This window comes from Gadus macrocephalus, chromosome 13, assembly GCF_031168955.1.
Source record: "Gadus macrocephalus chromosome 13, ASM3116895v1".
In the NCBI taxonomy this organism is placed as follows: Eukaryota; Metazoa; Chordata; class Actinopteri; order Gadiformes; family Gadidae; genus Gadus; species Gadus macrocephalus.
The window spans coordinates 21,632,094-21,655,183 of NC_082394.1; the positions used below are offsets into that span (position 1 = coordinate 21,632,094).

At 47.1% G+C, this 23,090-nt stretch overlaps 1 protein-coding gene across 11 annotated transcripts in view; it reads right to left on the reverse strand.

Annotated features, from left to right (window-relative positions):
* The window catches only part of cadpsa (Ca2+-dependent activator protein for secretion a), a 206,725-nt gene that overhangs the window by 49,179 nt on the left and 134,456 nt on the right, over nt 1-23,090 (reverse strand). For 7 of the 11 annotated variants that reach the window (XM_060069143.1, XM_060069141.1, XM_060069140.1 and 4 more), the window contains 6 exons: nt 22,054-22,155; nt 21,347-21,410; nt 20,788-20,911; nt 19,354-19,422; nt 12,258-12,364; nt 6,167-6,323 (listed from right to left, as the gene is read on the reverse strand). In XM_060069143.1, coding sequence (XP_059925126.1) covers nt 6,167-6,323; nt 12,258-12,364; nt 19,354-19,422; nt 20,788-20,911; nt 21,347-21,410; nt 22,054-22,155 — 623 coding nt within the window. The remainder of the gene's footprint in view (nt 1-6,166; nt 6,324-12,257; nt 12,365-19,353; nt 19,423-20,787; nt 20,912-21,346; nt 21,411-22,053; nt 22,156-23,090) is intronic. The other 4 variants (XM_060069145.1, XM_060069150.1, XM_060069149.1 and 1 more) reach the window with 1 other exon arrangement.

Sequence of the window (23,090 nt, forward strand, 5' to 3'; positions counted from 1 at the left end):
GAACTACATCCCTGGCTGGGACGAGGAGTGCAGCCGCCTCCTGAGCGCCCACCAGAGGGCTAGCTCCAGGGAAGATGTGGATGCAGAAGCACTGCTCCAGAGACTGGACACCACACGCAGAGACAGATGGACTGAAGTTGTTGAGTCAATTGACTTTACCCACTCTAGTCGGAAGGCGTGGCAAACCATCAACCAGCTAACAGGCAGATGCACAAAGCCCCCAAGCTGCCCAGTCACAGCAGATGCCATCGCGTCCGCGCTCCTGAAGAACGGTCCCTTCCCAGACGCAGACAAAGTTGTTGCCCGTCTGATAACGCAGGAGGTGACTTCCCTCTCCAGGGTGGCCAGTGCAGATTCCAACCTCTCAGGAGAATTCACAGCAAACGAACTCAGTAAGGCCATGAGCAAACTCAAGCCAGGCAAAGCTCCAGGACGTGACAACATCCACCCAGAGTTTGTTATGCACCAGAGCACAATAACATCCAGCCGGCTCTGTGCATTCTTCTCATCCTGCTACCAGAGATGCAAGCTGCCCAAGACCTGGCCCGTGCTTCTGCAATCGCCCTGCCAAAGCCAAACAAACCTGCGGAAGACCCCAAGGCATACCGACCCATATCGCTGCTCTGTGTTCCATTTAAAATCCTGGAAAGAATGATCCACTGCCGCATTGAGCCAGTGATTGACCCACAGCTTCCACAGGAACAGGTCGGTTTCCATCGCGGTAGGTCCACAGTGGACCAGGTTACACTTCTGTCTCAAGACATCGAGGACAGCTTCCAGGATAATGAGAAAGCTGGGGTAGTGTACCTGGACTTGACCGCCGCGTACGATACCGTCTGGCACCGCAGACTTCACCTGAAGCTGCTGAGGACAATAACCGATCGACATATGGTGAAATTCATCATGGAGACGCTGTCTAACCGCAGGTTTGTCCCACAGACCAGCGATGGCCAGCGCAGCAGGCTAAGAAGACTACGGAACGGTGTCCCACAGGGCTCGGTCCTTTCTCCGATGCTGTTTAATATTTACATCTTTGATCTACCAGATACAGCATCCAGAAAGTACGGCTACGCAGACGATCTCGCAATCATGCTGAGAAGACCCACATGGAAGGCACTGGAAGACGGTCTCAACCAAGACATGGACGTCCTAGTAGCCTACCTACGAAAGTGGCGCCTGCAACTCAGCACCGGCAAGACTGTTACAGCAGCATACCATCTCTGCAACAGAGACGCCAAGAGGGAACTGGAGGTATACACTGACCACAAGCGCCTGGAGTCCCAGCAAGCCCCTAAATACCTTGGTGTGCGTCTGGACCGGACACTGACCTTCAAACAACATCTCGAAGATGTCCGGGCAAAGACAATATCAAGGGTCGCGCTGATCCGTCGCCTCGCTGGCACAACCTGGGGAGCCACTGCCAAGACACTAAGGGTATCCACCCAAGCCCTGGTCTTTTCAGCAGCGGAGTACTGTGCCCCAGTATGGAGCAGAAGTCCACACGCAAAAAAGGTGGATGTGGCTATCAACAACGCCCTCCGGATCATCACTGGATGCCTGAAGTCAACCCCTATCGTCCTGCTACCAGTCCTTGCAGGAATCGCACCGGCTGGCCTACGACGAGAGGCTGCCACTCTCGCCCTGGCAAGGAAAGCACGGAAGCATGATTGGCACATCCTCCATAACACCACAGAGACAGCAGCTCCTCTGAGCAGACTCAAGTCCCGCCACCCTTACAACAAGGCGGCACAAGAGTTGCTCCGTTCCACCACTGAGGACCTGTCCAAAGATGGATGGCTGGCGGCAGCTTGGAACCAGGAGTGGGAGAGGGCTGGGCCAACCCAAATCCACCACTACATCTTGGATCCAGGAGATGGAGCCACAGGAGACGATCTTCCACGCCGGCAATGGACTCTGCTGAACCGTCTACGTACTGGGGTCGGTCGGTTCAAATCTTCAATGAAGAAGTGGGGCCTGGCAGACAGCGCTGCATGCGAGTGTGGTGCCCCTGAACAGACTGTCGAGCATATTATGACCACCTGCCCCCTATACAGACCACCCCTCGGAAGCCGGCCTCTTTGACGTGGGACCAGAAACAAGGGCATGGCTACAAGACACTGAGTTGGACCTCTGATGTTACACGAAAGAAGAAGAAGAAGTGTATAGTAGTGTATGTGAGAGAGTATAGTAGTGTATGTGAGAGAGAATAGAAGTGTATGTGAGAGAGTATAGTGTATGTGAGAGAGTATAGTGTATGTGAGAGAGAATAGTAGTGTATGTGAGAGAATAGTAGTGTATGTGAGAGAGTATAGTAGTGTGTGAGAGAGCATATACAGTAGTTGGCTATGTGAGAGAGTATAGTAGTATATGTGAGAGAGTATAGTAGTGTATGTGAGAGAGTGTAGTTGTTTATGCAAGAGAATATAGTAGTGTGTGTGAGAGAGTCTAGTTGTTTATGCAAGAGAGTATAGTAGTGTGTGAGAGAGGGAATAGTAGTGTATGTAAGAGAGTATAGTAGTGTGTGACAGTATAGATGTTTATGCAAGAGACTATAGTAGTATGTGTGAGAGAGTATAGTAGTGTGTGTGAGAGTTTGAATGAAACGGAAGAGAGTTTGAATGATACGGAAGGGAGTTTGTTTCCTTAGTTCCTGATTGGCTGACAGAAGAGGCGGTAGCTTCTGGCGCCTCCATGTCGTGGTTCAATTGTAATGACCACAAACTCACTTCCGTTGCAATCAAACTCTCTCAAACACAATACTATTCTCTCTCACACACACTACTATATTATCTTGCATAAACAACTATACTCTCTCACATACACTACTATACTCTCTCACATACACTACTATACTCTCTCACATACGCTACCATTATCTCTCACATACACTCCTATACCAGTGTTGAGGGTAATGCTTTACAGTAACGATATTACTTTTTTGGGTAACGAAGTAAAGTAACGCATTACATTTAAAATATCGGTAACACAACTTTGCTAGACTATAGTAACGCGCTTTCCTGCGTTACACAAGCTGTGTTTGCCTGCGTGGAAAGTTCTGATCTGTTGTGGTGGGTGCATCCGTGCTGCCTGTGTGTCTGCAGCTCCTGCTTTCCGCGGCACGTTGCTATAGCGATCGATTTGAGTGACGTAGCTGCTTGTGCGAAGGAGTGTTCAAGTGTTGGTGCGCAGAAGCAGGTGACAGGCTGGTTGCAGGGTTCATTGTAGAAGACATTCTTCCCCTGTCGACTATTGATTCGCCCCAAATTTAGAAAAAACTAGATAAATTACCCGCGACTCGCCAGCCAACATCCGACAGGAAAACATTTTCCCATTACCTTAACAAGTGTTTTATACCGACATGGAATCGAAGCTCAAAATAATTTGAGTCCTCCCTGAATCATGTGTCCACCACCGTGGACAATTGGTCCGCCAACAACAAGAGTTACTTAGGAATGACGGTGCACTGGATAAACAGCATTACTTTAAAACTTGAGAAGGCTGCTCTTGCCTGCAAGAGGGTGAGAGGAAGACACACTTACGATGTCATAGCTTGCGAAAAAGATCAGGTTCATTCAGCCTTTGGACCACATAAAGCAACAGCATGTGTCACCGCCGCGTAAGTGCATTTCTGTTTTAATTGTGTGGGATAAAGTGACCTTTTTATATTTTTCATTGACCACTTCATTTTTGTTCTCATGTTTGCCAAAACGGGAAAGTAAAGTAATAAGTAGTGAAGCTACTTTTCAAATGCAACTGCAAATGTAAAGTAATCTCATTACAATTTATATATATATATATATATATATATATATATATATATATATATACATATGAATGCTATGCATATATAGAGAAATATTACGATATATATATATATATATATATATATATAAAAACATGATTAACACTAGGACTGTACCTAGGGGTGCTTGGAAGTGACAGGCGTCAGTTTTCTGTTTCTAATGGTTCCCAACTGGTAAAAAGGCAGCCCTGACGAAGACCACAGGAGACAAAATGGAGGCCAGTGTGTGCTAATGTGATGCCTCGCAGCTCCGCGCAGTCTGTCTGTTTTTCACTCTCTCTCTCCCCCTCTTTGTTTTTGTGTCCTCCCTTCTCGCAACCCCTCCAGTGCGTGTATCTGTTTATTTGTGTGTGTGTTCATGTTGTTTGTGTGTGTACATGTTGTTTGTGTGTGTGTACATGTTGTTTGTGTGTATTTGTGTGTGTGTGTGTGTGGGCACACACACACACACTTGTGTCCCAGTGCGCTTTGCGTCAGAGCGGGAAACAGTCAAGGTCGATGATACACAGTAGGTGCCATGTTTTTCTGCTTCCCGGTTTGCCACTCTGCCAATTAGCCACTTGAGCGGCTGCTGTCCACTTGGATGTGTGTGTCCAGGAGTGTCGACGGGGGCTCCGCCGCTCTGCCAGCCCTATGCTTTAGACCTCATTAACTTTTCGCAGGGCGCTGCACGTCGACGCCTGGGTGGCGCTAGGGCTATTTACAGACACGTACGCCAGCGCTACGGGGCCGCACCGCCGATGACCTTCCATTGCTACGTCTACTGGGCTGTGTGTGAAGCCTGTGAATTTTCTTCCTCGGATGGCTCAGAGAAAGGCCTGCGTGTGTGTACTATCTACTGGGGCTGTATGTGATGCTGGGGCGGCAGTAGCTTTGGTGTTAGAGCGGGTTGAGTGGTAACTGGTAGGTTGGTAGCTCGATCTCCGCCTCCTCGAGTGTCAAGGTATCCCTGAGCAAGAAGCCTCACCCTGACTGCTCCCGACGAGCTGGTTGTCGCCCTGCGTGGTTGACTCCGCCGTCGGTGTGTGAATTAATAACAATAATTAATTAGTAAGTCGCTTTGGATAAAAGCGTCCCCAAAACCCCCTTATTGTAAAATGTAAAATGAAGCGTGTGAGGTTTCCTCCAGCAGACGGCTCAGAGAGAGGCGTGTGTGTGTATTATCAACTGGGCTGTATGTGAAGCCTGTGATGTTCCTTCTCAGAGGGCAGCGTCTCAGAGAGAGCCTTGCGTGTGTGTTCTTGGTGTTTGGATCACAGTAGAAACAACAAACACCATTAGCTATCATGAGGTCCATTTTGTTCCTGCTTGCAAAAAGTAATAATTATGAGCAATTGTTAATATGTTATTTATTTCCGTGGAAGCTTGGTCCAAACACACTCCCACTGTTCATCTATAAAAAGGGTCAAGTAATAAACCCACAGCAAACACCCATCCCTTCAATACAAACATTACCAACACCATTTCCTGAGTCCATCCCAGCTCATCATAGCTGTTGTATCTATGTGCGATGCTATGTGTCCAATTAGCCGTCTTCTCGCTCCACAATTGACAGGTCCAAATAAATCATAATGGCGGACCAATTTACCGGCGCTAACGCGGTGGCATAACGAGCGGCGCAGTGCGCGTGTGGAGTGCTGAATGAGCGGTGGCCGTTCGTGTTCTCCTTGACTCCCGGCTGATAAGATGGAGAGGAGGAAGCTCCCCGGGGACAATTAGCAGCACGTTGGGGCGGCTGCAGTGTATCAGTGGCAGGACGCCCCCCCGCCCCCCATCCCCCACCCCCAGCCCCGGGTCAGAGCACGCCAGTTCATTAGAGAGGTCGCCGGCTTGCGGCAACGAAAAAAAAAACAAGCGTTCAAGTGTCCTCTATTGTCTTGTCGGGTGTACCTCAGGCCCTCGGAAAACACAACACATGGGCGAGCGCTCCGGAGATAAAACGTTATTCACTCGAAACAACACAAAGGACGAGACCTTCAGGCTGATTCCCCGGTTGTGTGCGAGTGTGTATCTGTGCATGTGTGTGCGTGTGTGTCTGTGCGTGTCGGTGAGCGTGCATGTCTGTGAGTGCGAGTCTGGGTGTGTCTGTGAATGTCTGGGTGCGTGTGCGTGAGTGTGTGTGCGTGTCTTAGTGTGTCTGTGTTTTTGTATGTGTGTCTGTGCGTGTCTGCGTGCATGTGTGAGTGTCAGTGTGTGTGTGCATGTGTGTGCTTGTCTGTACGTGTCTGTGCCTGTGTGTGTGCGTGCGAGTGTCGCTGTTTTGCCCGCTCTGAGACGCACATCGGCTCAGTGCTTCACACGTTTCCACCCCGGTGACAGACGCTGCTTCAGAGCCCGTTAGGAGTAGCGTGCTCCTCTACTCACAGTCGGTCCTCAGGAAGTCATTGAGCAGCTGGAAGAGCGGGAAACTGTCCCAGCTGTCGGGCGGCTGGACCTCAAGAGCCTCGTCCATGTCCACCGAGTACAGAGACAGGAAGGTCTCGGCGTGCTCCACCATCAGGTCCGACCACCACGCGAACGCCTGGGGATCAGAGAGGGGGCGCAGGCCGGGGGGACAGAGAGGAGGAACAGCAGAGACCAGAGCACGGCAGAGGGAGCAGGTCAAACCAGGGTTTAAGATGAAGAGGAAAACCTAAGGATACCTAAGGAAATTAGTTTTCCGTTTTCTCTTTGGAAAGGTGTTTCAGGAGAAGGGAAGAGGGGGTGACTCCACTGATCTGAACTGCAGCTCTTAACAATATCCCCTATCTTCATCATCCTCCTCGTAATAAACTAAAACAATGTTTTTGAATCTCTCAAAATTCTTTGATAGCGCTCCTCAAGGGGGCACAGAGTTGAAGCACAGAGAAACACTGCACTCTGTTGTGCCAAATCGCACACATTCTCCCCCCTAGCCCCCCTTCTGCCGTCTGTCATCGCAGAGAGGGAGCGGAGCACAGCCTCTCGAAGGGCTGCATCAGGAAGCGCCCTAAGCGGCCCCACGGCTCCTCTCGCCCCTTGATGGAGGAGCGCCGGGCCGTGGCGGCGGCTAATCGCGACGGCAGCTAACTGCGGCCCGCTATAGCCTTGGCAGATGCAGTGGAGTGACTCTGGGGACGAGGCCCCCATGCAGGGCGTTCCCATGCAGCTCCGGCCGGTGGCCACAGGGAGGGGGTCTCCATGGGGTTGGGCTCATTCACACCAAGCTGTCGCAGCCCCGCGATGTGAATGGAGCAACCCCATGGGCCTGGGGCGGGAGTGGGGTGGTGAGTCTCAGGGAAGGGGAGGTGGGGGATGGTGGGGGGATGCTCATGCACTTAAGGCATAAAGGATGTGCCATGGTGGCTCTTGGTGGTCTGCTGGGTATGATGTAGTGGGGCGCCAAACACGATAAGCCAGACCAAAATGTTGTTATCCTAGAGTCAGATCAGCCTTGTTCTTGAGAGGAACTGTGTGGCTCCACTTCATTCTATCAGAACCTAAAGCTAATCAGAGGGCTTGGTTAAACTCTGTGTTTCAAGGTGACTTTAGGGATTGGGTCTGCCCAATCCGATCGCTGACATTCCGTATGACAACTGAATAAGAAGTCTTTGGCCGGATATACGTTTGAATTCGCTAATTATATAAAGAATTTCCTGGTAACATTAGATTCACAACCAAAAGTAGATGTGTCTTTTTAATTTTTCATTGAAAATATTCCGATTTTGTGGTGCTGTTGTGGTATTGTCATCAAACGCCGTAGACTCAAGTCGGTCAGCAGGCGAGCCACGGAGGGCTGCATCCTGCAGTATTACATCTGCAGGACGCAGTGTCGTACAAACAGATAATTTAAAAACAACACGCCGGAAGATTGGATTTGAGGTTTTGTTTTGTACTTCATGCAACAGTATATCCTTGTTATACCTTTTAACTGATCACAACTGTCGCGTTGAGGTGTAACTCATTGAAATTAAACCCAGGCTCGGTATTTGACAGTGGTGGGTCCAACGCGTGGGAGGCCAGACTAGAGCTCACGTAGCATGAGGGTGTTCACTTGAAGCCAGTGTGAAGGCTGCACCACACCCTCACTGCTGTTCATGTTGTTCTCCCAGTGATGGTTTGAGGGGTGATAGGGGAACCTCCCTCAAGCATACAGGTGGAGGAGCAGCTCCTACATGCCCTGATGGATGTGAGCTCCACCAGGTGGTGTATAAGGAATGGTGAGGGGGGAGGGGGGTACGTAACGTGAAGGTTAATGAGCCATGAAGCAGAGATTGCCAAAGTGCTTGTTAGGTGATTGCCTCATCACCAGAAGGCAATGCTGTTGATAGCTCGGAAGCTAACAAACATTTCCACAAGCACTTCCATAGCAACAGGGCCAAAAGTTGGAAGGGATTCAGGGGCCATTCTTGACATGGGGAGGAATGGACAGTGATAAACATGTCGTTATCTTCGTGCACAGGGTTTGGGGGGGGGGGGGGGGGGGGGGATATAAGCCATGTGCTACTGGGAAATCACGTAAAGAATCACATACCTCTTTACCCTGTAAAGAACATCCCCGGTAAAACAAAATCAGTATAATACAGCAGAGTAAGAAAATAATCAAGTGGCTTCATTCATTCATCCACAATGTAACGCTTATGAACACTGAAGAGATAGAAAGTATTACATCAAAAACAATGGTTTCCATGGTGCAATTCAGCTATTTAGTTTAATTTCGGTCCTGCAAAAGGCAAGTCCAGCTTCCCACGTCTGCCGGTACTGTGGCTACATCCTGACCATGGGCTCCTACTAAGACACCAGGGGCCGTATTCACAAAGGATCTTAGGGCTAAAAGTAGGTCCTAACTGGCGAATTTAGGAATAACTCCGCGTGTCACTCTTAAATTTAGGACTCCTAACTTTTTTCACTAAGGGCAATTCACAAAGTATTTTAGGCCTAAAAGTAGCACCTAAGTCTAGGAGAGCTTAAAAGTCCTCAAGAGGACTCCTAACTCAGTAAGACCTATTCACAAAGAATCGTAAAATGGCTGGAGACAATGGAAGACTGTGTTAATGAAGAGATACAGGCTAAATCGTGAGGGTATTAAACTTGTTGTGGATGCAATAACATCCCCGACAAACAGGAATAATCAGATTAGTCCCGAAATAAAATGTTTGGCAACACTACGTTATTTAGCAACAGGGAAAATGCAACTTTGCAATGCCGACGATTTAGGAATATCGCAACCATCAGTCAGCCGTTCCATAAACCAAACTATCAACGCGCTCTCTAGACCACATATCATCCAACAGTTTATCCGGTTTCCTTTGGACATTCAACAATTACACAGGAGGATCAAAGCCAACTTCATGGCAATTGCAGGTATGCCCGGTGTGGTTGGTGCTATTGACGAGACGCACATAAAAAATAGTGTTCGTCAATAGGTAGAAAGTGCATTCCATCAACACGCAGGTTGTTTTTGATGCAAATTTTAACATAGCCTACTGGATGTTGTTGCAATGTGGCCTGGAGCTACCCATGATTCGCGCATTTTAATAGAGAGCGGTTTGAGGCAGCTTGAGCCTACCTCAATCCACAACCGGGAGCATAGTTAACGTATAACATGTAAGTGATTATGCAGATTATGCTTAGTCCTATGTGTAAAACACATCGTATTGCCTCTTTGACGCCTTTTATTTGTTGAATCCATATTTATTATTGTTTACTGTTTTCCTCCATATATGTTAGCACACAAACATACACAAAATGTTGTGGAGAGAGGATTGGGCAGATGAAACGTCAGTTTCAAGTCCTCCAGGGCGAAATACTCCTCACCCCAGAGAGGGCAAGCACAACCATCACTGTATGTGCCATTTTACACAACCTCTGCAAGCGGAGGGACATTCCACAGCCAGACGATGATGATGATGATGACGACGATGAAGAGGACGATGACCACGATGATGATAATGATGATGATGGCAATCAACATGACAATGAATTTGGCCGTGTGGAACCGAGTGGACTGGCATTTAGGGATCACTTTGTGAATACACATTTTAGGTAAACACCTTGGCACAAATCAGTCAACACACATTTGTGTAGTCCATAACATTTATTTTCATTCAATTGTACGTATTTTTATTGTTTGCTTTCTCTCTCTCTCTCTTGAACGTGCAGGCTACAACGTAATTATCGTGGTCTGCACAAACTTGTCATCATGCTTGTATTCTGCTAACTGCACTAAAACTACTTAATAGGAATTAATTTCCAGCCTAGGCTATTTCCTTGTTTTTCTGTGATTTAGTGGGCTCGTCTGAACTACCAATCACCGCACTGACCGCTTTTAAACTCGTGCACGAGAATCGACGTAATCCATAGTAACGGCGCGTCACTCTTAGTTCACTCTTAGTAGCCGCGTTTACATGGACACATCTATGCCGCATAGATTTCTATGCGGCATAGAAAATGGTCATGTATACGCCTCATTCGGAATACAATTATCTGTGCGGCATAGATTCTATGCCGCATAGAATAGGTGGTGTAGTCCGTTTTAAATCGCCATGTATACACTTATTCCGCATAGATTGGGGTTTAATTTAGAGCAGCCGCAGTAGTTCGCAATTGGTCCACTGAGCTCCGTCGGTACTTTTAAGCACACCGAACTTCACCGCTGTCAAGGAAAGTGGATTTATTGCCTGATTCACGTCTTTGTTATCACTCCGTAAAAGTAGTCCGGTAAGCGTGTCCGGTTGCTAAGCGACGGGACATGGGTGTTTATTAATGACGTGTCCGCGCGTGTCCGAGATAACTGTAAATGAGTAGGCTACTAATAATAATAATAATAATAATAATACATTTAATTTAGAGGCGCCTTTCAAGACACCCAAGGTCACCTTACAGAGCATATAGTCATCATTCAAAACTATGTAAAACAGACTAGGAATAGAAGAAAAACAGAGGTTAAACATGAAGAGTAATAATAATTAATAACACTCAAAGACGCCTACAGTGAAGGGGGGACCTCACTAACCACCACCAATATGTAGCACCCACTTGGGTGTACTAGTACATTTGCAGGCTGAACGTTAAAATACTTCTTAACTTAGAGAGATGGCAGCTGCAGTAGTGCGCAATTGGACCTTCGAGGATTCCTGGTCACTAAATTCCCGTAAGACCACTCTCTCCCACCAGTCTTGGCTGCGGACTCGCATCCAAATTCCTCTTGTTTGCGGCGGCGCTTAGGGTAAATATAAAGATCTGACGAGAAATTGACGTTGCTGCGCTGTCCTCCTCCTTCTTATTTGAAGGAGCAGGCAGAGAAAAGCTCTCTCCTGCTGTGCTTTCATTAAAATCAAATTTAAAATCCCCGATAGTGATAAGACATCCATTATGTCGCCGCCGGTCCAGAGACGTGTCAGGTGTGCGCGAGAGACATAACGGACACTTTTGTTACTGCCATGTATACAGTACATTCGGAACACATTTTAGGAACAGATCTATGCCGCATAGAAATCTATGCGGCATAGATCTGCCATGTAAACGCGGCTAGTGATTCATCCTTAGTAAGAGTAGGTCTCAGCGGCTTTGTGAAAAACTTTTAAGAAAAAACTCCTACGTAAAATGTTTTAGCGCGAGTTAGGAGCACTCCTAGCGGTAAGATAAAATGCTTTGTGAATACGGCCCCAGGTCTGTGATTCAGCATTGCACCTCAGCATCCACCCTATAGGTGCCGCCTCCTCCTCCGTCTATAACGGGGGTCCGTGAGGGCACTGGGATTCAGCTCCTGGGGGGGGGGGAACTAGGAGGAGGTGTTGCGGGAGGAAAGCCATTGTTTGTTTCATGTTGTCACCGGATGCTCTGATACAGAGCAGTAGTGGTGACTCGAGTCGTGAGTGAAAGGAAGCGGAGGAAACCTCCTGAGCAGAAAGGGGAGGGGTGTTTAGGAGTCCTACCCTTTTCAATCATTTACATTACATCTACTGACACTTGTGAGTGACAATTTCAGGGGAATGGATGAGGTTATTAGGGACATATATTACCAGTTTATTTTCTTATTTTCTTTGACTACGGTTAATTGAATGGCAGAGACAACGTTGCTTCACAGACAACGCTGTTTTAATGCATAATATGCTTACTGAGAAATGTTTTTTGATGTGATAGAATGTGTGTGTGTATGTGTGTGTGTGTGTGTGTGTGTGTGTGTGTGTGTGTGTGTGTGTGTGTGTGTGTGTGTGTGTGTGTGTGTGTGTGTGTGTGTGTGTGAGTATTTCAGGCTGTGTGTGTGTGTGTGTGTGTGTGTGTGTGTGTGTGTGTGTGTGTGTGTGTGTGTGTGTGTGTGTGTGTGTGTGTGTGTGTGTGTGTGTGTGTGTGTGTGTTTGCTTGTCTGTGTATGTGTGTGGGTGCGTGTGTCAGTGTCTGTGTGTGTGTGTGTATGTGTGTGTGTGTGTGCGTGTGTGTGTGTACGTAGGTGCATGTGCGTGTGTGTCTTTACATGTGTGCGTGTTGTACTGACCTCAGCATGGTGCTCCTCGTTTTGTTGCAGCACTTCGATCACCAGCTCCGCCAGACGGATCGTGTCTTCTAGCTTTTTGGCGGGAGTGACTAAGCGCCCTACATTCTCTGGGGCATAAAGGTCAAAGGTCAATAAAGCATCCATCTCACAGATATGTCGCTCGATGAAATCAAGAGATTTTAACGTGAACCAATGCATGTTACCTAGGTTCCAAAAACTGGAGCACATTATTGTTATGTAGATTTGAGGTTGGAGGCTGTCTCCTTAGAGACACTCTTCACAGAGATGTCCTCATAGGAGGCCACAGGCTCGCTATGGACCTGCCGTGTCTCTTTACCAGGGCCGGGTAGTAGACTTACCTTCACAAGGTCAGTCCAATACCTTGCCCGGGACCATTGTTGCCAGATTAGGCCAGATTGGGTGCGAAATCTGGCCCAATCTGGCAACACCGCCCATGACGTCAGAGCAGCAGACACTGCAGAGACGCTAGTCTGTCCTAGGAACACAGTTGTGTGAACAGGGTCTCTGGTTCATAGAGAAGCAGTAGCCCGGTCAGATGAAGAGAGCTTATAAGAAGAGGGACGTACTGCACACATATCATGCGGTAATGTAGTGATGATGTTCTCCACACCTCCCCGGCTGCTCCCCACAGGGGTCCACACCGATCACATGGATATGTATTCTACTCACAGCTCCACGGTGCAGAGCCATGTTGACTTTGTCCCCAACGCACAGCCCAATGCACTTAGAATCATCCAGTTCAAAGTCAATCTCCAATAAATACAAATATGTAAACTAAGAAAATAAGAATTTGGAAGTCAATAAGTTCAGAACACTGAATAATAATAACTATTTTCAGGCATTCTACCAGATTGGATCAAACAAAGAGGTCATTATCGATGTTTGATAAAAAATAAGAAGAACACACAAACAGCCATTCAGCCAGGTAGACAGACAGACAGACAGACAAACAAACAACCATTCAGCCAGGTAGACAGACATGCAGCAAGCAAGACAGACAGACAGACAGACAGACAGACAGACAGACAGACAGACAGACAGACAGACAGACAGACAGACAGACAGACAGACAGACAGAGAAGAGAAACAAACAAGACATTCCGATAGTTAGACAGACATGCACAGGTTGAATTCTAGCTTTGCGTATATATTTAAATTGGAGGGTTTGCTAGCAAGCAACGCCAGCGAGTCTATTCTCAAATGAAAACATTACTGATGAACAAGGGAACCTCATTGCTGAGATGACATTTAAAGTGATAATTAATTAGCTCAGTATTGTTAATACCCTGCGCTGCACAGCGGGACTGAGTGGGTTTGTACCTGTTATCTACCATGTCACCACAAGAGAAGAGGGAAGAATATGGATCTACTGTGTTAGCACTTTTCTGCAGTGTGACTTACGATACACACACCTTGCGCCACACCGCGTGCATGCAGATGCACAAAACAGGGACTGAGGTACAGACAGCGCAAGACTCCCAACCACACACATCAACAAACGGCACAGACGATTATTTGCACAAAGAACCCCACAATGCACTCTATGTTTCCTCCAACCGCTCACACAAAACAGAAGCCTTAGTGCATGTAGTACACACACACACACACACACACACTCACACATCGACACGCACACATCTATGCAGATATGAGTATTAAAAGAGCAGGGGGGGGGGAGCTGAATGGTCCAGGAGCCGCTCAGTGTGGAGCGCTCTCAGCAGCAGAGCACTTGCGGCCCAGCGGAGCCCGACTCTGAATAGAGGCTGAGGCTGAGCCTCACACTGCCGGCAGGGCCATCCTCGCAATTACTTACTGGCTGGCAGCTCCCAGAGAAAAGCTCTTGGTTAGGGTTGAAAGACAAGAGGGGGAGGGCCCCTGAAATAAGAAAAACAAGTATGGATGCCCACAGGGACCTCTTTGCGCTTCTTTTCTGAATCAGATGAATCAGTTGTTAGAACTGCTTGGGATGGTGAGGGCGAGAATTTATCAGGTGATGTTTATAATTGTAATCTATAATGTATCGTAATGCAAATGTTAGAATGGGTGTTAAGTTCGCCTCTTAGTGCTTGCTGCAAGTTCACTTTAGTCTATCAATGAAATGGGCAGCCATTGTTGTGACGTCAACTCGGAGGCACGGGTTGCTCTCCTTCCGCACGAAGTTCAGAGGGAAATCTCTGACCTTACAGAGGGCCCTATATTGCATCCAGCTTAATAGAGTGGTGAAGTCACGCCCCTTCCGGTAGAGCCCATGGGACCTATGAGATCGAAAAATATGAATGGGTTTCAATGGAGAGAAAGTAATTATCTTCTGGTCCCAGTCTTTATATGCCTCGGATTACACAGATGTTGTTTGTGAATTTAAATTTTGTTTTTTCAACAGTTCAAAAGTTTGACAGTTTATTGTCCATTTGTTCAGTTAAAGGTTGTAGAGAAAACACAATGAAAAAGACTACACGTCTCGTATGTGACGTCAAATAATTACTTTCTCTCCATTGAAACCCATTCATATTTTTCGATCTCATTAGGTCCCATGGGCTCTACCGGAAGGGGCGTGACTTTAGCCACTCTATTGACTTTCTACACTGACGCATGTGTCGTTGCTAGTTTGCAACTGGCGCAGAGCGTTCTTTTCCCTCCACCCCCACGCGTCGGTAAATTAGGGAATGATCTTGCGCCCCAAGGGGCAGCTCGGGGAAAGGAGGAGGTGTGTTCTGTCACAAACATTCCCTGGTTCTATTTTGCAGTTTCAGAAAACAATTCCGCCACAAACCAGGAAATACCTTGTTTAAAGTCAGTGGTGCGTTGTTCAGATGCAATTTTAAGGGCGCATGCATAATGTTGCTTGTGGACCTCGCGCATACACTTTGCTTCTCTCATCTACCCAACCACACATTCTTGGTAAATTATTTGGGAAAGAACAGCTGATACAGCGGTAATAAGTTGTACTTTTAAATCAATGCATCTGCAAAAAACCGTACAGCAAACACATATTTTCTTGACACAGACATCGTGTACAAGCCCATAACTTTTAGGATTGACGAGTATTTGATCGTGAGAAAACATTGTTTTACCCTAACCCTAACCCTATTAACTGGGGGACACATGCATGTTAGGAACACAAGTCAATAACAATAATGATAATACGCCGTTATAATACTATTACGGCGTTACTAACGGCGTTCTTTTTCAGTAACGGAGTAATCTAATTAATTACTTTTCTCATCTTTGCAACGCCGTTATCGTTACTGATAATGTAAAGTGGCGCGTTACTACAATTTGGTTGAATGAAGCGTGCGGTGTCATATTACACACAAGCTGCGTGGAGAGAGCAGGGGCGTGGGGATGATGACACCGTTGCAAACGCGATGATGATTGGCTGCGTGGGCGGATGCCCTGCTCACGCTGTCTCACTGCACGCTCTGACTGCAGCTCAAGACAGCGACAATGGCGACGAGCCAGGGAAATCAAACGTAGCGTTCTCTAACTGGAAGTACCGGCACTACTTCTCACTCATGGAAATTAAAGGCAAGAATGTGTTTGTATCATGCACGCTATGCCCAGGGAAAAAAACTTTATCCACGTCTGCCTCAAGTAACTCAAATCTAATAAAGCACCTTACATCAACCCATGCGAATATGACACTTATTGCTGCTGCAGCTGCTAACCCAACCCCAAGCCCAAATGCAGCAACATGGTCTCACAGGAATCCGTGAAATGACTACGGTCGGACGCTTAACTCGAAATCCGTGGCCACATCACGGAAACACGCCGATATCCGTGTGTGAGCCACGGAATAACAGTGTCATTTACTTGCATAGGAGCAAATTCCGTGGCCACATCACGGACAATTGAAGTGATTCCGTCAGACCACCACGGATTTTGAGTTAAGCCCCCGCTGTGGTCAAATGTGGCACACACACAGATTGAAACGGGAGCACACACACAGATTGAAACGGGAATCTGTGTGTGTGCCAAGGAATATCATTGTCATTTACTTGCATTGGAGTAACTTCCGTGGAGACAACAAGGACAATTTTAGTGTTTCAGTGAGACCACCCCGGGTTTTGAGTTGAGCCCCCGTGGTCGACTCGCTCGTTGAAACGGGGATCCGTGTGTGAGGCACAGAACATCAGCGTCATTAACTTGCATTGGAGCGAATTCCGTGGCCACATCACGGAAATCGGCGTGTTTCCGTGATGTGTCCACGGATTTCGAGTTATTCGTCCGTAGTCATTTCACGGATTCCTGTGAGACCAGGTTGAAATGCAGATAGCGTGAGCTCCAGAGAAGGAAACGGAGACACTCTAAAACAGACAACGCTCGATTTGTTGTATTGAATATTTAAGAGTTGGATAGTGTTCTGTTTATTGTGCAAACCACATATCATATGTGTGTTAAGTTTTCTTTGCCCGAATTTGAGGACTCAGTATTTCTGAAGTTGTGGAAGTAAACTCTATTCCATGTATGAATTAGGCCATATTATTTGGCCATAAACTGAGCCATTTGAAGTTTGAAATTCATGTGGTCATGCATCTGTCTCATCGGTTGGTCTACTTCAGATCAACCCTTTTTAGATTTGCGCTGGGCACAAGAGTCATTATCCGCCTAATTACCCGTAGGTGTGGTTTGGGTGTGACGTGCAATAAACCAATGAGAGTGCCTGTCCCCTCCCCTTTAAGAGCCATGAGCGCATTTGAATCTGACAAGTTGATATTTTTACAGTGCGTCTGCAGTCTCCGATGAGACAGATGCACATGAATTTCAAACTTCAAATGGCTCAGTTTATGGCCAAATATTATGGCCTAATTCACACATGGAATAAGGTTTTCTTCAACAACTTCAGAAATACTGAGTCCTCAAATAAATTTCGGCAAAGAAAACTTAACATACATATAATATGCGGTAACTGTGGTTCTATTAAATGACGTACACAATACATTATAAACATTGTTTCTTATCAGTATTGTATGCTTTATCGTTATCAACTTGTGTTCCTAATATGCATGTGTCCCCCCGTTAATATACATTGCCATGGACTGTATTATGCGTTACGTGTTTAGTTTGCGTGTGTTTAAACAGATGTATTTTACACATACACACTTCATTCATTCTTTTTAACACTCACTCGCGGTAAAACAATGTTTTCTCACAATCAAATACTCATCAATCCTAAAAGTTATGGCCATGTATACGATGTCTGTGTCAAGAAAATATGTGTTTGCTGTACGGTGTTGGCAGATGCATTGGTTTAAAAGTCCAACTTATTACCGCTGTATCAGCTGTTCTTTCCGAAATAATTTACCAAGAATGTGTGGCTAGGTAGATGAGAGAAGCAAAGTGTATGCGCAAGGTGCACATGCAACATTATGCATGCGCCCTTAAAATAGCATCTGAACAACGTGGTTTCTGAAACTGCAAAATAGCACCAGGGAACGTTTGCGCCAGAACACGCCTCCTCCTTTCGCCGAACCACCCCTTGGGGCACAAGTTCATTCCCTAATTTACTGACGCGTGGCGCAGGAGGGAAAATAATGCTCTGCGCCAGTTGCAAACTAGCAACAACACATGCGCCAGTGATTAAGTCAATTGCGCCGGATGCAAGATGGGGCCCTCAGGCTGTTTTGAAGGCACCATTAACCTACCCATAACCCGTCCACCTAACCTACGCATAACCCTTCAAACTAACCTACCCATAAACCCTCCACCTAACCTACCCATAACCCCTCCACCTAACCTACCCATAACCCCTTCATCTAACCTACCGATAACCCCTCCACCTAACATATCCATAACCCCTCCATCTAACCTACCCAAAACCCCTACACCTAACCTACCCATAGCACCTCCACCTAACCTACCATTAACGTACCCATAAGCTACCCATAAACCCTCCACCTAACCTACCCATAACCCCTCAACCTAACCTACCCTCTCCACCTAACCTACCCATAACACCTCCCAAAACTACCCTTAACCCCTCAACCTAACCTTCCATTAACCTCTCCACCTAAGCTACTCTTAACCTCTCCACTTAAGCTATACTTGACCTACCCTTAACCTCTCCACCTAACCAACATTTAGCCTCTCCACCTAACCTACTCTTATCCAACCCTTAATTATCCACCTTAGCTACCCATAACCTCTCCACCAAGTGTAAGGGATGTAGACACAGGTCCCTTCCCTGAGTGTAATTGCTGCAAACACAGGGCCCGTTCCCTGAGTGTACGTGCTGAAGACACAGGGCCCATTCTGGGCCCATTCCCAGTTGCATCTGACAGCAGCGGGAGCCAGCTGTACGCTATCGACTTCTGAAACTTGTTGTGTTAGTACAGCCTCACCTTCACACTCTGGGAAAGTCCTTAATCAGTTTCCTCCAGGAGGAGGTAAAATAATTGAGGTGGTAAGTCATGAGATCGAGGAAAGCAGCAGATAAGAAAATGAAATATGTATCTCTGTCACACGCAAGGGAAGGATACAGGGAGAAATAAAGAAAGACCAATCTGGAAAAGGACAGTAAGGGGGGTCGGTCTTAAAGCTGCCTCTTATGGAGATAAGAAGAAGAAAAATTGTCTCAACACAAATTCTGAATGTAGGAAGCACCCTTCTTAAAGTTAAGCATTTCAAATGAGACCTGTCAATCAGTATAAAACCAGATTGATTTATAGAGAAGAAAACATGGGCCAAACCGTAGTGTTCCACCTATACATGAGTCAACAGCTAACCCCCTGTGGATCTGTCAGTGTGATGTAATGCATGGCCCTCCCTAACACTCAACAATGGTTTGACACGGAGCAAAGTAAAAATGCATTCAAGTCGGACAAACACAGGAAGATATTCGAGGAAGGACAGAAAATAATAATAACAATTAAAAGACGAAGACACCTTCTGTAGACAGGACCCGCATGAACTGAAGCGGTCGGAGAGGACAAATCCACACAGAGCAAAGGGGTAGAGCGATGAGGAGAGAAAAATAATCGGCAAAGGAGAAAAGGGTTGGGAGATACAAAAGATTGAACAGGGTGAGGGTCGGGGGTCAGATGGGGATGGGATGGGGGAGGTAGGGGTAGGTACTCACGAATGGTCAAATCCATAACTTGGGACGCCAAGCAGAAGACAGGATGTTCATACATCTCTCTCTTTTTCCCTACAGAGACAGGAGGACACGAGGGGCATGCAGACAAGGCCGGGGGTCAAAGATTGCGTAATCAAACAGAGAGTGGGCTGCAGTCAAGCCCAGGGCCACTGCCTGCTGGAGGGGTTAGTTTGGAGGGGTCAGCGGCGAGACACAGTGGGGGGGACAAAGGTAGGGACAAAGCCCTCCTCAGGTAGGACAGAGATACAAGCACATCCCGGGGGGGGGGGGGCATATCTAGAAACAAGGTTTCACATGGAGAGCCTAAGTGGCCACAAGAACACCCTTTTTTCTGCCCTTGACTCCTCATTTTATTGAAGATATTGAAGAAGAGATGAGCCTGTGAGCAATGACTCTGTCAAAGTGGATCTGTTCAATGTCTGTTTGTCCTTGGACCAAACCAACAGACTATAATGCCTGCCAAAGAAAGCCTAGACCATGCAACAGAGCGGGGAGGAAAACACTGAAATCGCCTGTGAGAGGCAATCCAATCCTGCCTTGTTTATTGGCCTTCTCTGTGTTAGGTTGTTTTGAAATGGTCAAAGGAGACGATACGAGAGCACCAATAGACCAGGAGGACTGAGGAGAGGAAGAAGGAGAGGCAGTGAGGGCATGATGGACCTTACAGGTGGAAGGTGGAAAGGGGAAAAGAGAGGTCACTCAGGAAGAAGAGAAACACCTCTCCAAGGCGGAGCTAGTGAGCTGGAGTAGGCGGGAGAGGGAAGGTGCAGGTTAGGCTTGGGGCGGACAGAGTTGCAGGGAGTTGAATGCATTTTTACTTACTGTACATTCGGCTAGTACAGTTAGTCCTGAGGTACAGGTGAATAAAGGCGTCACATTAAGGCTCTCTGAGTGTTTCTAAAACTAATCCCCAGCCTTGAAGAAGAGGCTTTTTGTCCTGCAGCTGTGAAGAGAATGGCGAGGTTAGTGGGAAAAGCTGTCACTTTAGACTTCCAACACAGAAATACATTTAGAAAGATGGCACCTTTCAGACGCTAACTCAGAGGGTTAACAGAGGACCTGAGACATCCAGACCTCAGGAAAGACTTCATGAGGCTATGTGGTTTATGAAAGGAAAGGTTTTCTCTGAGCAGTATCACCGGAACAATACCACTATTAAACGTACCTAACAAAGTCCTTATTAAACTTAACCATTACAGCATGTCTGCCATGTTCATTAAGAAAAGATAAGAGCCAATCATAACGGTAGACTTACGCAAAAGAGAATCACCCACGAAGACGGGTTTGCCACCGGTCTATCGGTCGTCTGTTTCATCAACGAAAAACCAAGCTGCACTTGATGCTGCGCAGCCGGCAGCATGCTGCGTGTGCGTCAAGTGTATGCGTGTGTGCGTGCGTGTGCGTTCAGCAGCCTACCTTCTATCTTGGCATACTCAGAAAGACGCTGGTAGTTGACCAGTGCTGCTTGCTCCAGACATCTACGAATCACAGCCTTCACGTCGTCTTGTGGCACAGGCGTGACAATGTCCTTCATGAGGACCTAGAGTTTGGACAAGCAGCTCTTTAGGGGGTCCTGTTGTTTGTGTTTCAGCATAGAGAGAGGGGCTCAAAGTACAGGCCGGACTCCTGTCACTCTTATCAATGTCAACGTAAAAATGAAGAGTGATACAAATGTTAGAGGTCTTTTGTCCGTTAATTGGTCAAATTAAACAGATCACCTGTGGATTTAACCTGGTTAAACAATTCAAACGTCCAGGTTAACCCAAATGTTAAACAGCCAGGTTAAACAGCCAGGTTAGCCCACAGGGTAAACACCTGGGTTTAACCCAGGTTAAACAGCCAGGTCACACCCAGGTTAAACACCCTGGTTAAACCCAGGTTAAACAGCCAGGTCAGACCCAGGTTAAACAGCCAGATTAAACACACAGGTTAAATACCCAGGTTAAACCCCCAGGTTAACCCACAGGCCACCCACCCGCTCCAGCAGGGACAGCGTGGCCTTCAGGGCTCCTTCTGGACGGCCGAACGGGAAGCAGTACCTGTGGAGAGGACCAGATCATCAGCTCCATGAACACCTATCAAGTCCTCCTAGACATTCATCCCCAAACACACAGAAAAACACACACACACACACACACACACACACACACACACACACACACACACACACACACACACACACACACACACACACACACACAAAAACACACACACACACACACACACACACACACACACACACACACACACACACACAAACACACACACACACACACACACACACACACACACACACACACACACACACACACACACACACAAAAAAACACACACACACACAAAAAAACACACACACACACACACACACATACACAAACACACACGCACACACACAGAAACATAAACACACAGAAACATACACACAGACACACACATTGAAACATACAGAGACACAAAGAAAAACACACACATACACACATAGAAACGCACACGCACACGTAGAAACATACACACACACACACAAAGACACACATACACACGCATAAACACACATAGATACACAGACAGACAGACAGACAGACAGACAGACAGACAGACAGACAGACAGACAGACAGACAGACAGACAGACAGACAGACAGACAGACAGACAGACAGACAGACACACACACATGCCGGCCCACCTGAAGTGGGTGATCTGGTTCTCCAGCAGCACGCGCAGCCTCTCCTTGATCTCCTCGAAGCGCTCCTTCTCCTCCACCGTCACCGTGCCGATCCCATCCGGCCTGAAAATGCGATATCGACAGTTGGGAAGACAAACGCACAGGTCACAAGTAATTATAGAATACAGTTATAAAGAAAGACAAAAGCACAGGTCACAAGTTATTATATAATACAGATATAAAGAAAGACACACACACAGGTCACACGTTATTATATAATACAGCAATGAAGAAAAACAAACGCACAGGTCACTAGTTTTCTACTACTTATTTTTCACAATGGAAGTCAATTGGACACTCTCAGACACTTCTCTACTACAGAAATCGCAACTTGGTGAATTGCTATTCGTAGATTTTCAATATCATTTATAGCTTTTTCAGAATCAACTGTTTAATTTGTTACCTGCTTCGCATATTTTCAGTTGGTCTCATTGACTTCCATTGAGGCTATAGTGCGATGACGTCACCCGCTCTAGCCCAAGGTGGCTATCACAAAAGCTAACCGTTGCCGACGTCGCGGAGCCTAACGCCCCGTGCCCACTACCTCCGTTCGTTGACTGATCCCCATTGACTTTGAATGGGGACGGACGCGCAATGCATTGTGGATCCGTCCGTTCCGTTGGAGCCTTCGGCTCAGTCAAGAAGTTGAAAAAATTTCAACTTTTTCGGCAGCGACGGATCCGTCATCCAATCAGATCACGTATGCAAATTTAAGCACTGTGACGCGACTCGGGCTCTGACGATACTGGAAAGTGGGAAAGCGGGTCATCTTGCATCGCAACAAGCAGGAAGAAGCGGGAAGAACCCGGCGAAGCGATTTGATTGGCTGACGGATGCCTCTGCAAAGACTACTCCCCCATCAGTCAGCCACGCCTTCCCACGTCCGTTGACTGACGGAGGTAGTGGGCATGTAGGGTAACGCCTCGTGCCCACTACCTCCGTCCGTTGACTGATCCCCATTGACTTTGAATGGGGACGGACGCGCAATGCATTGTGGA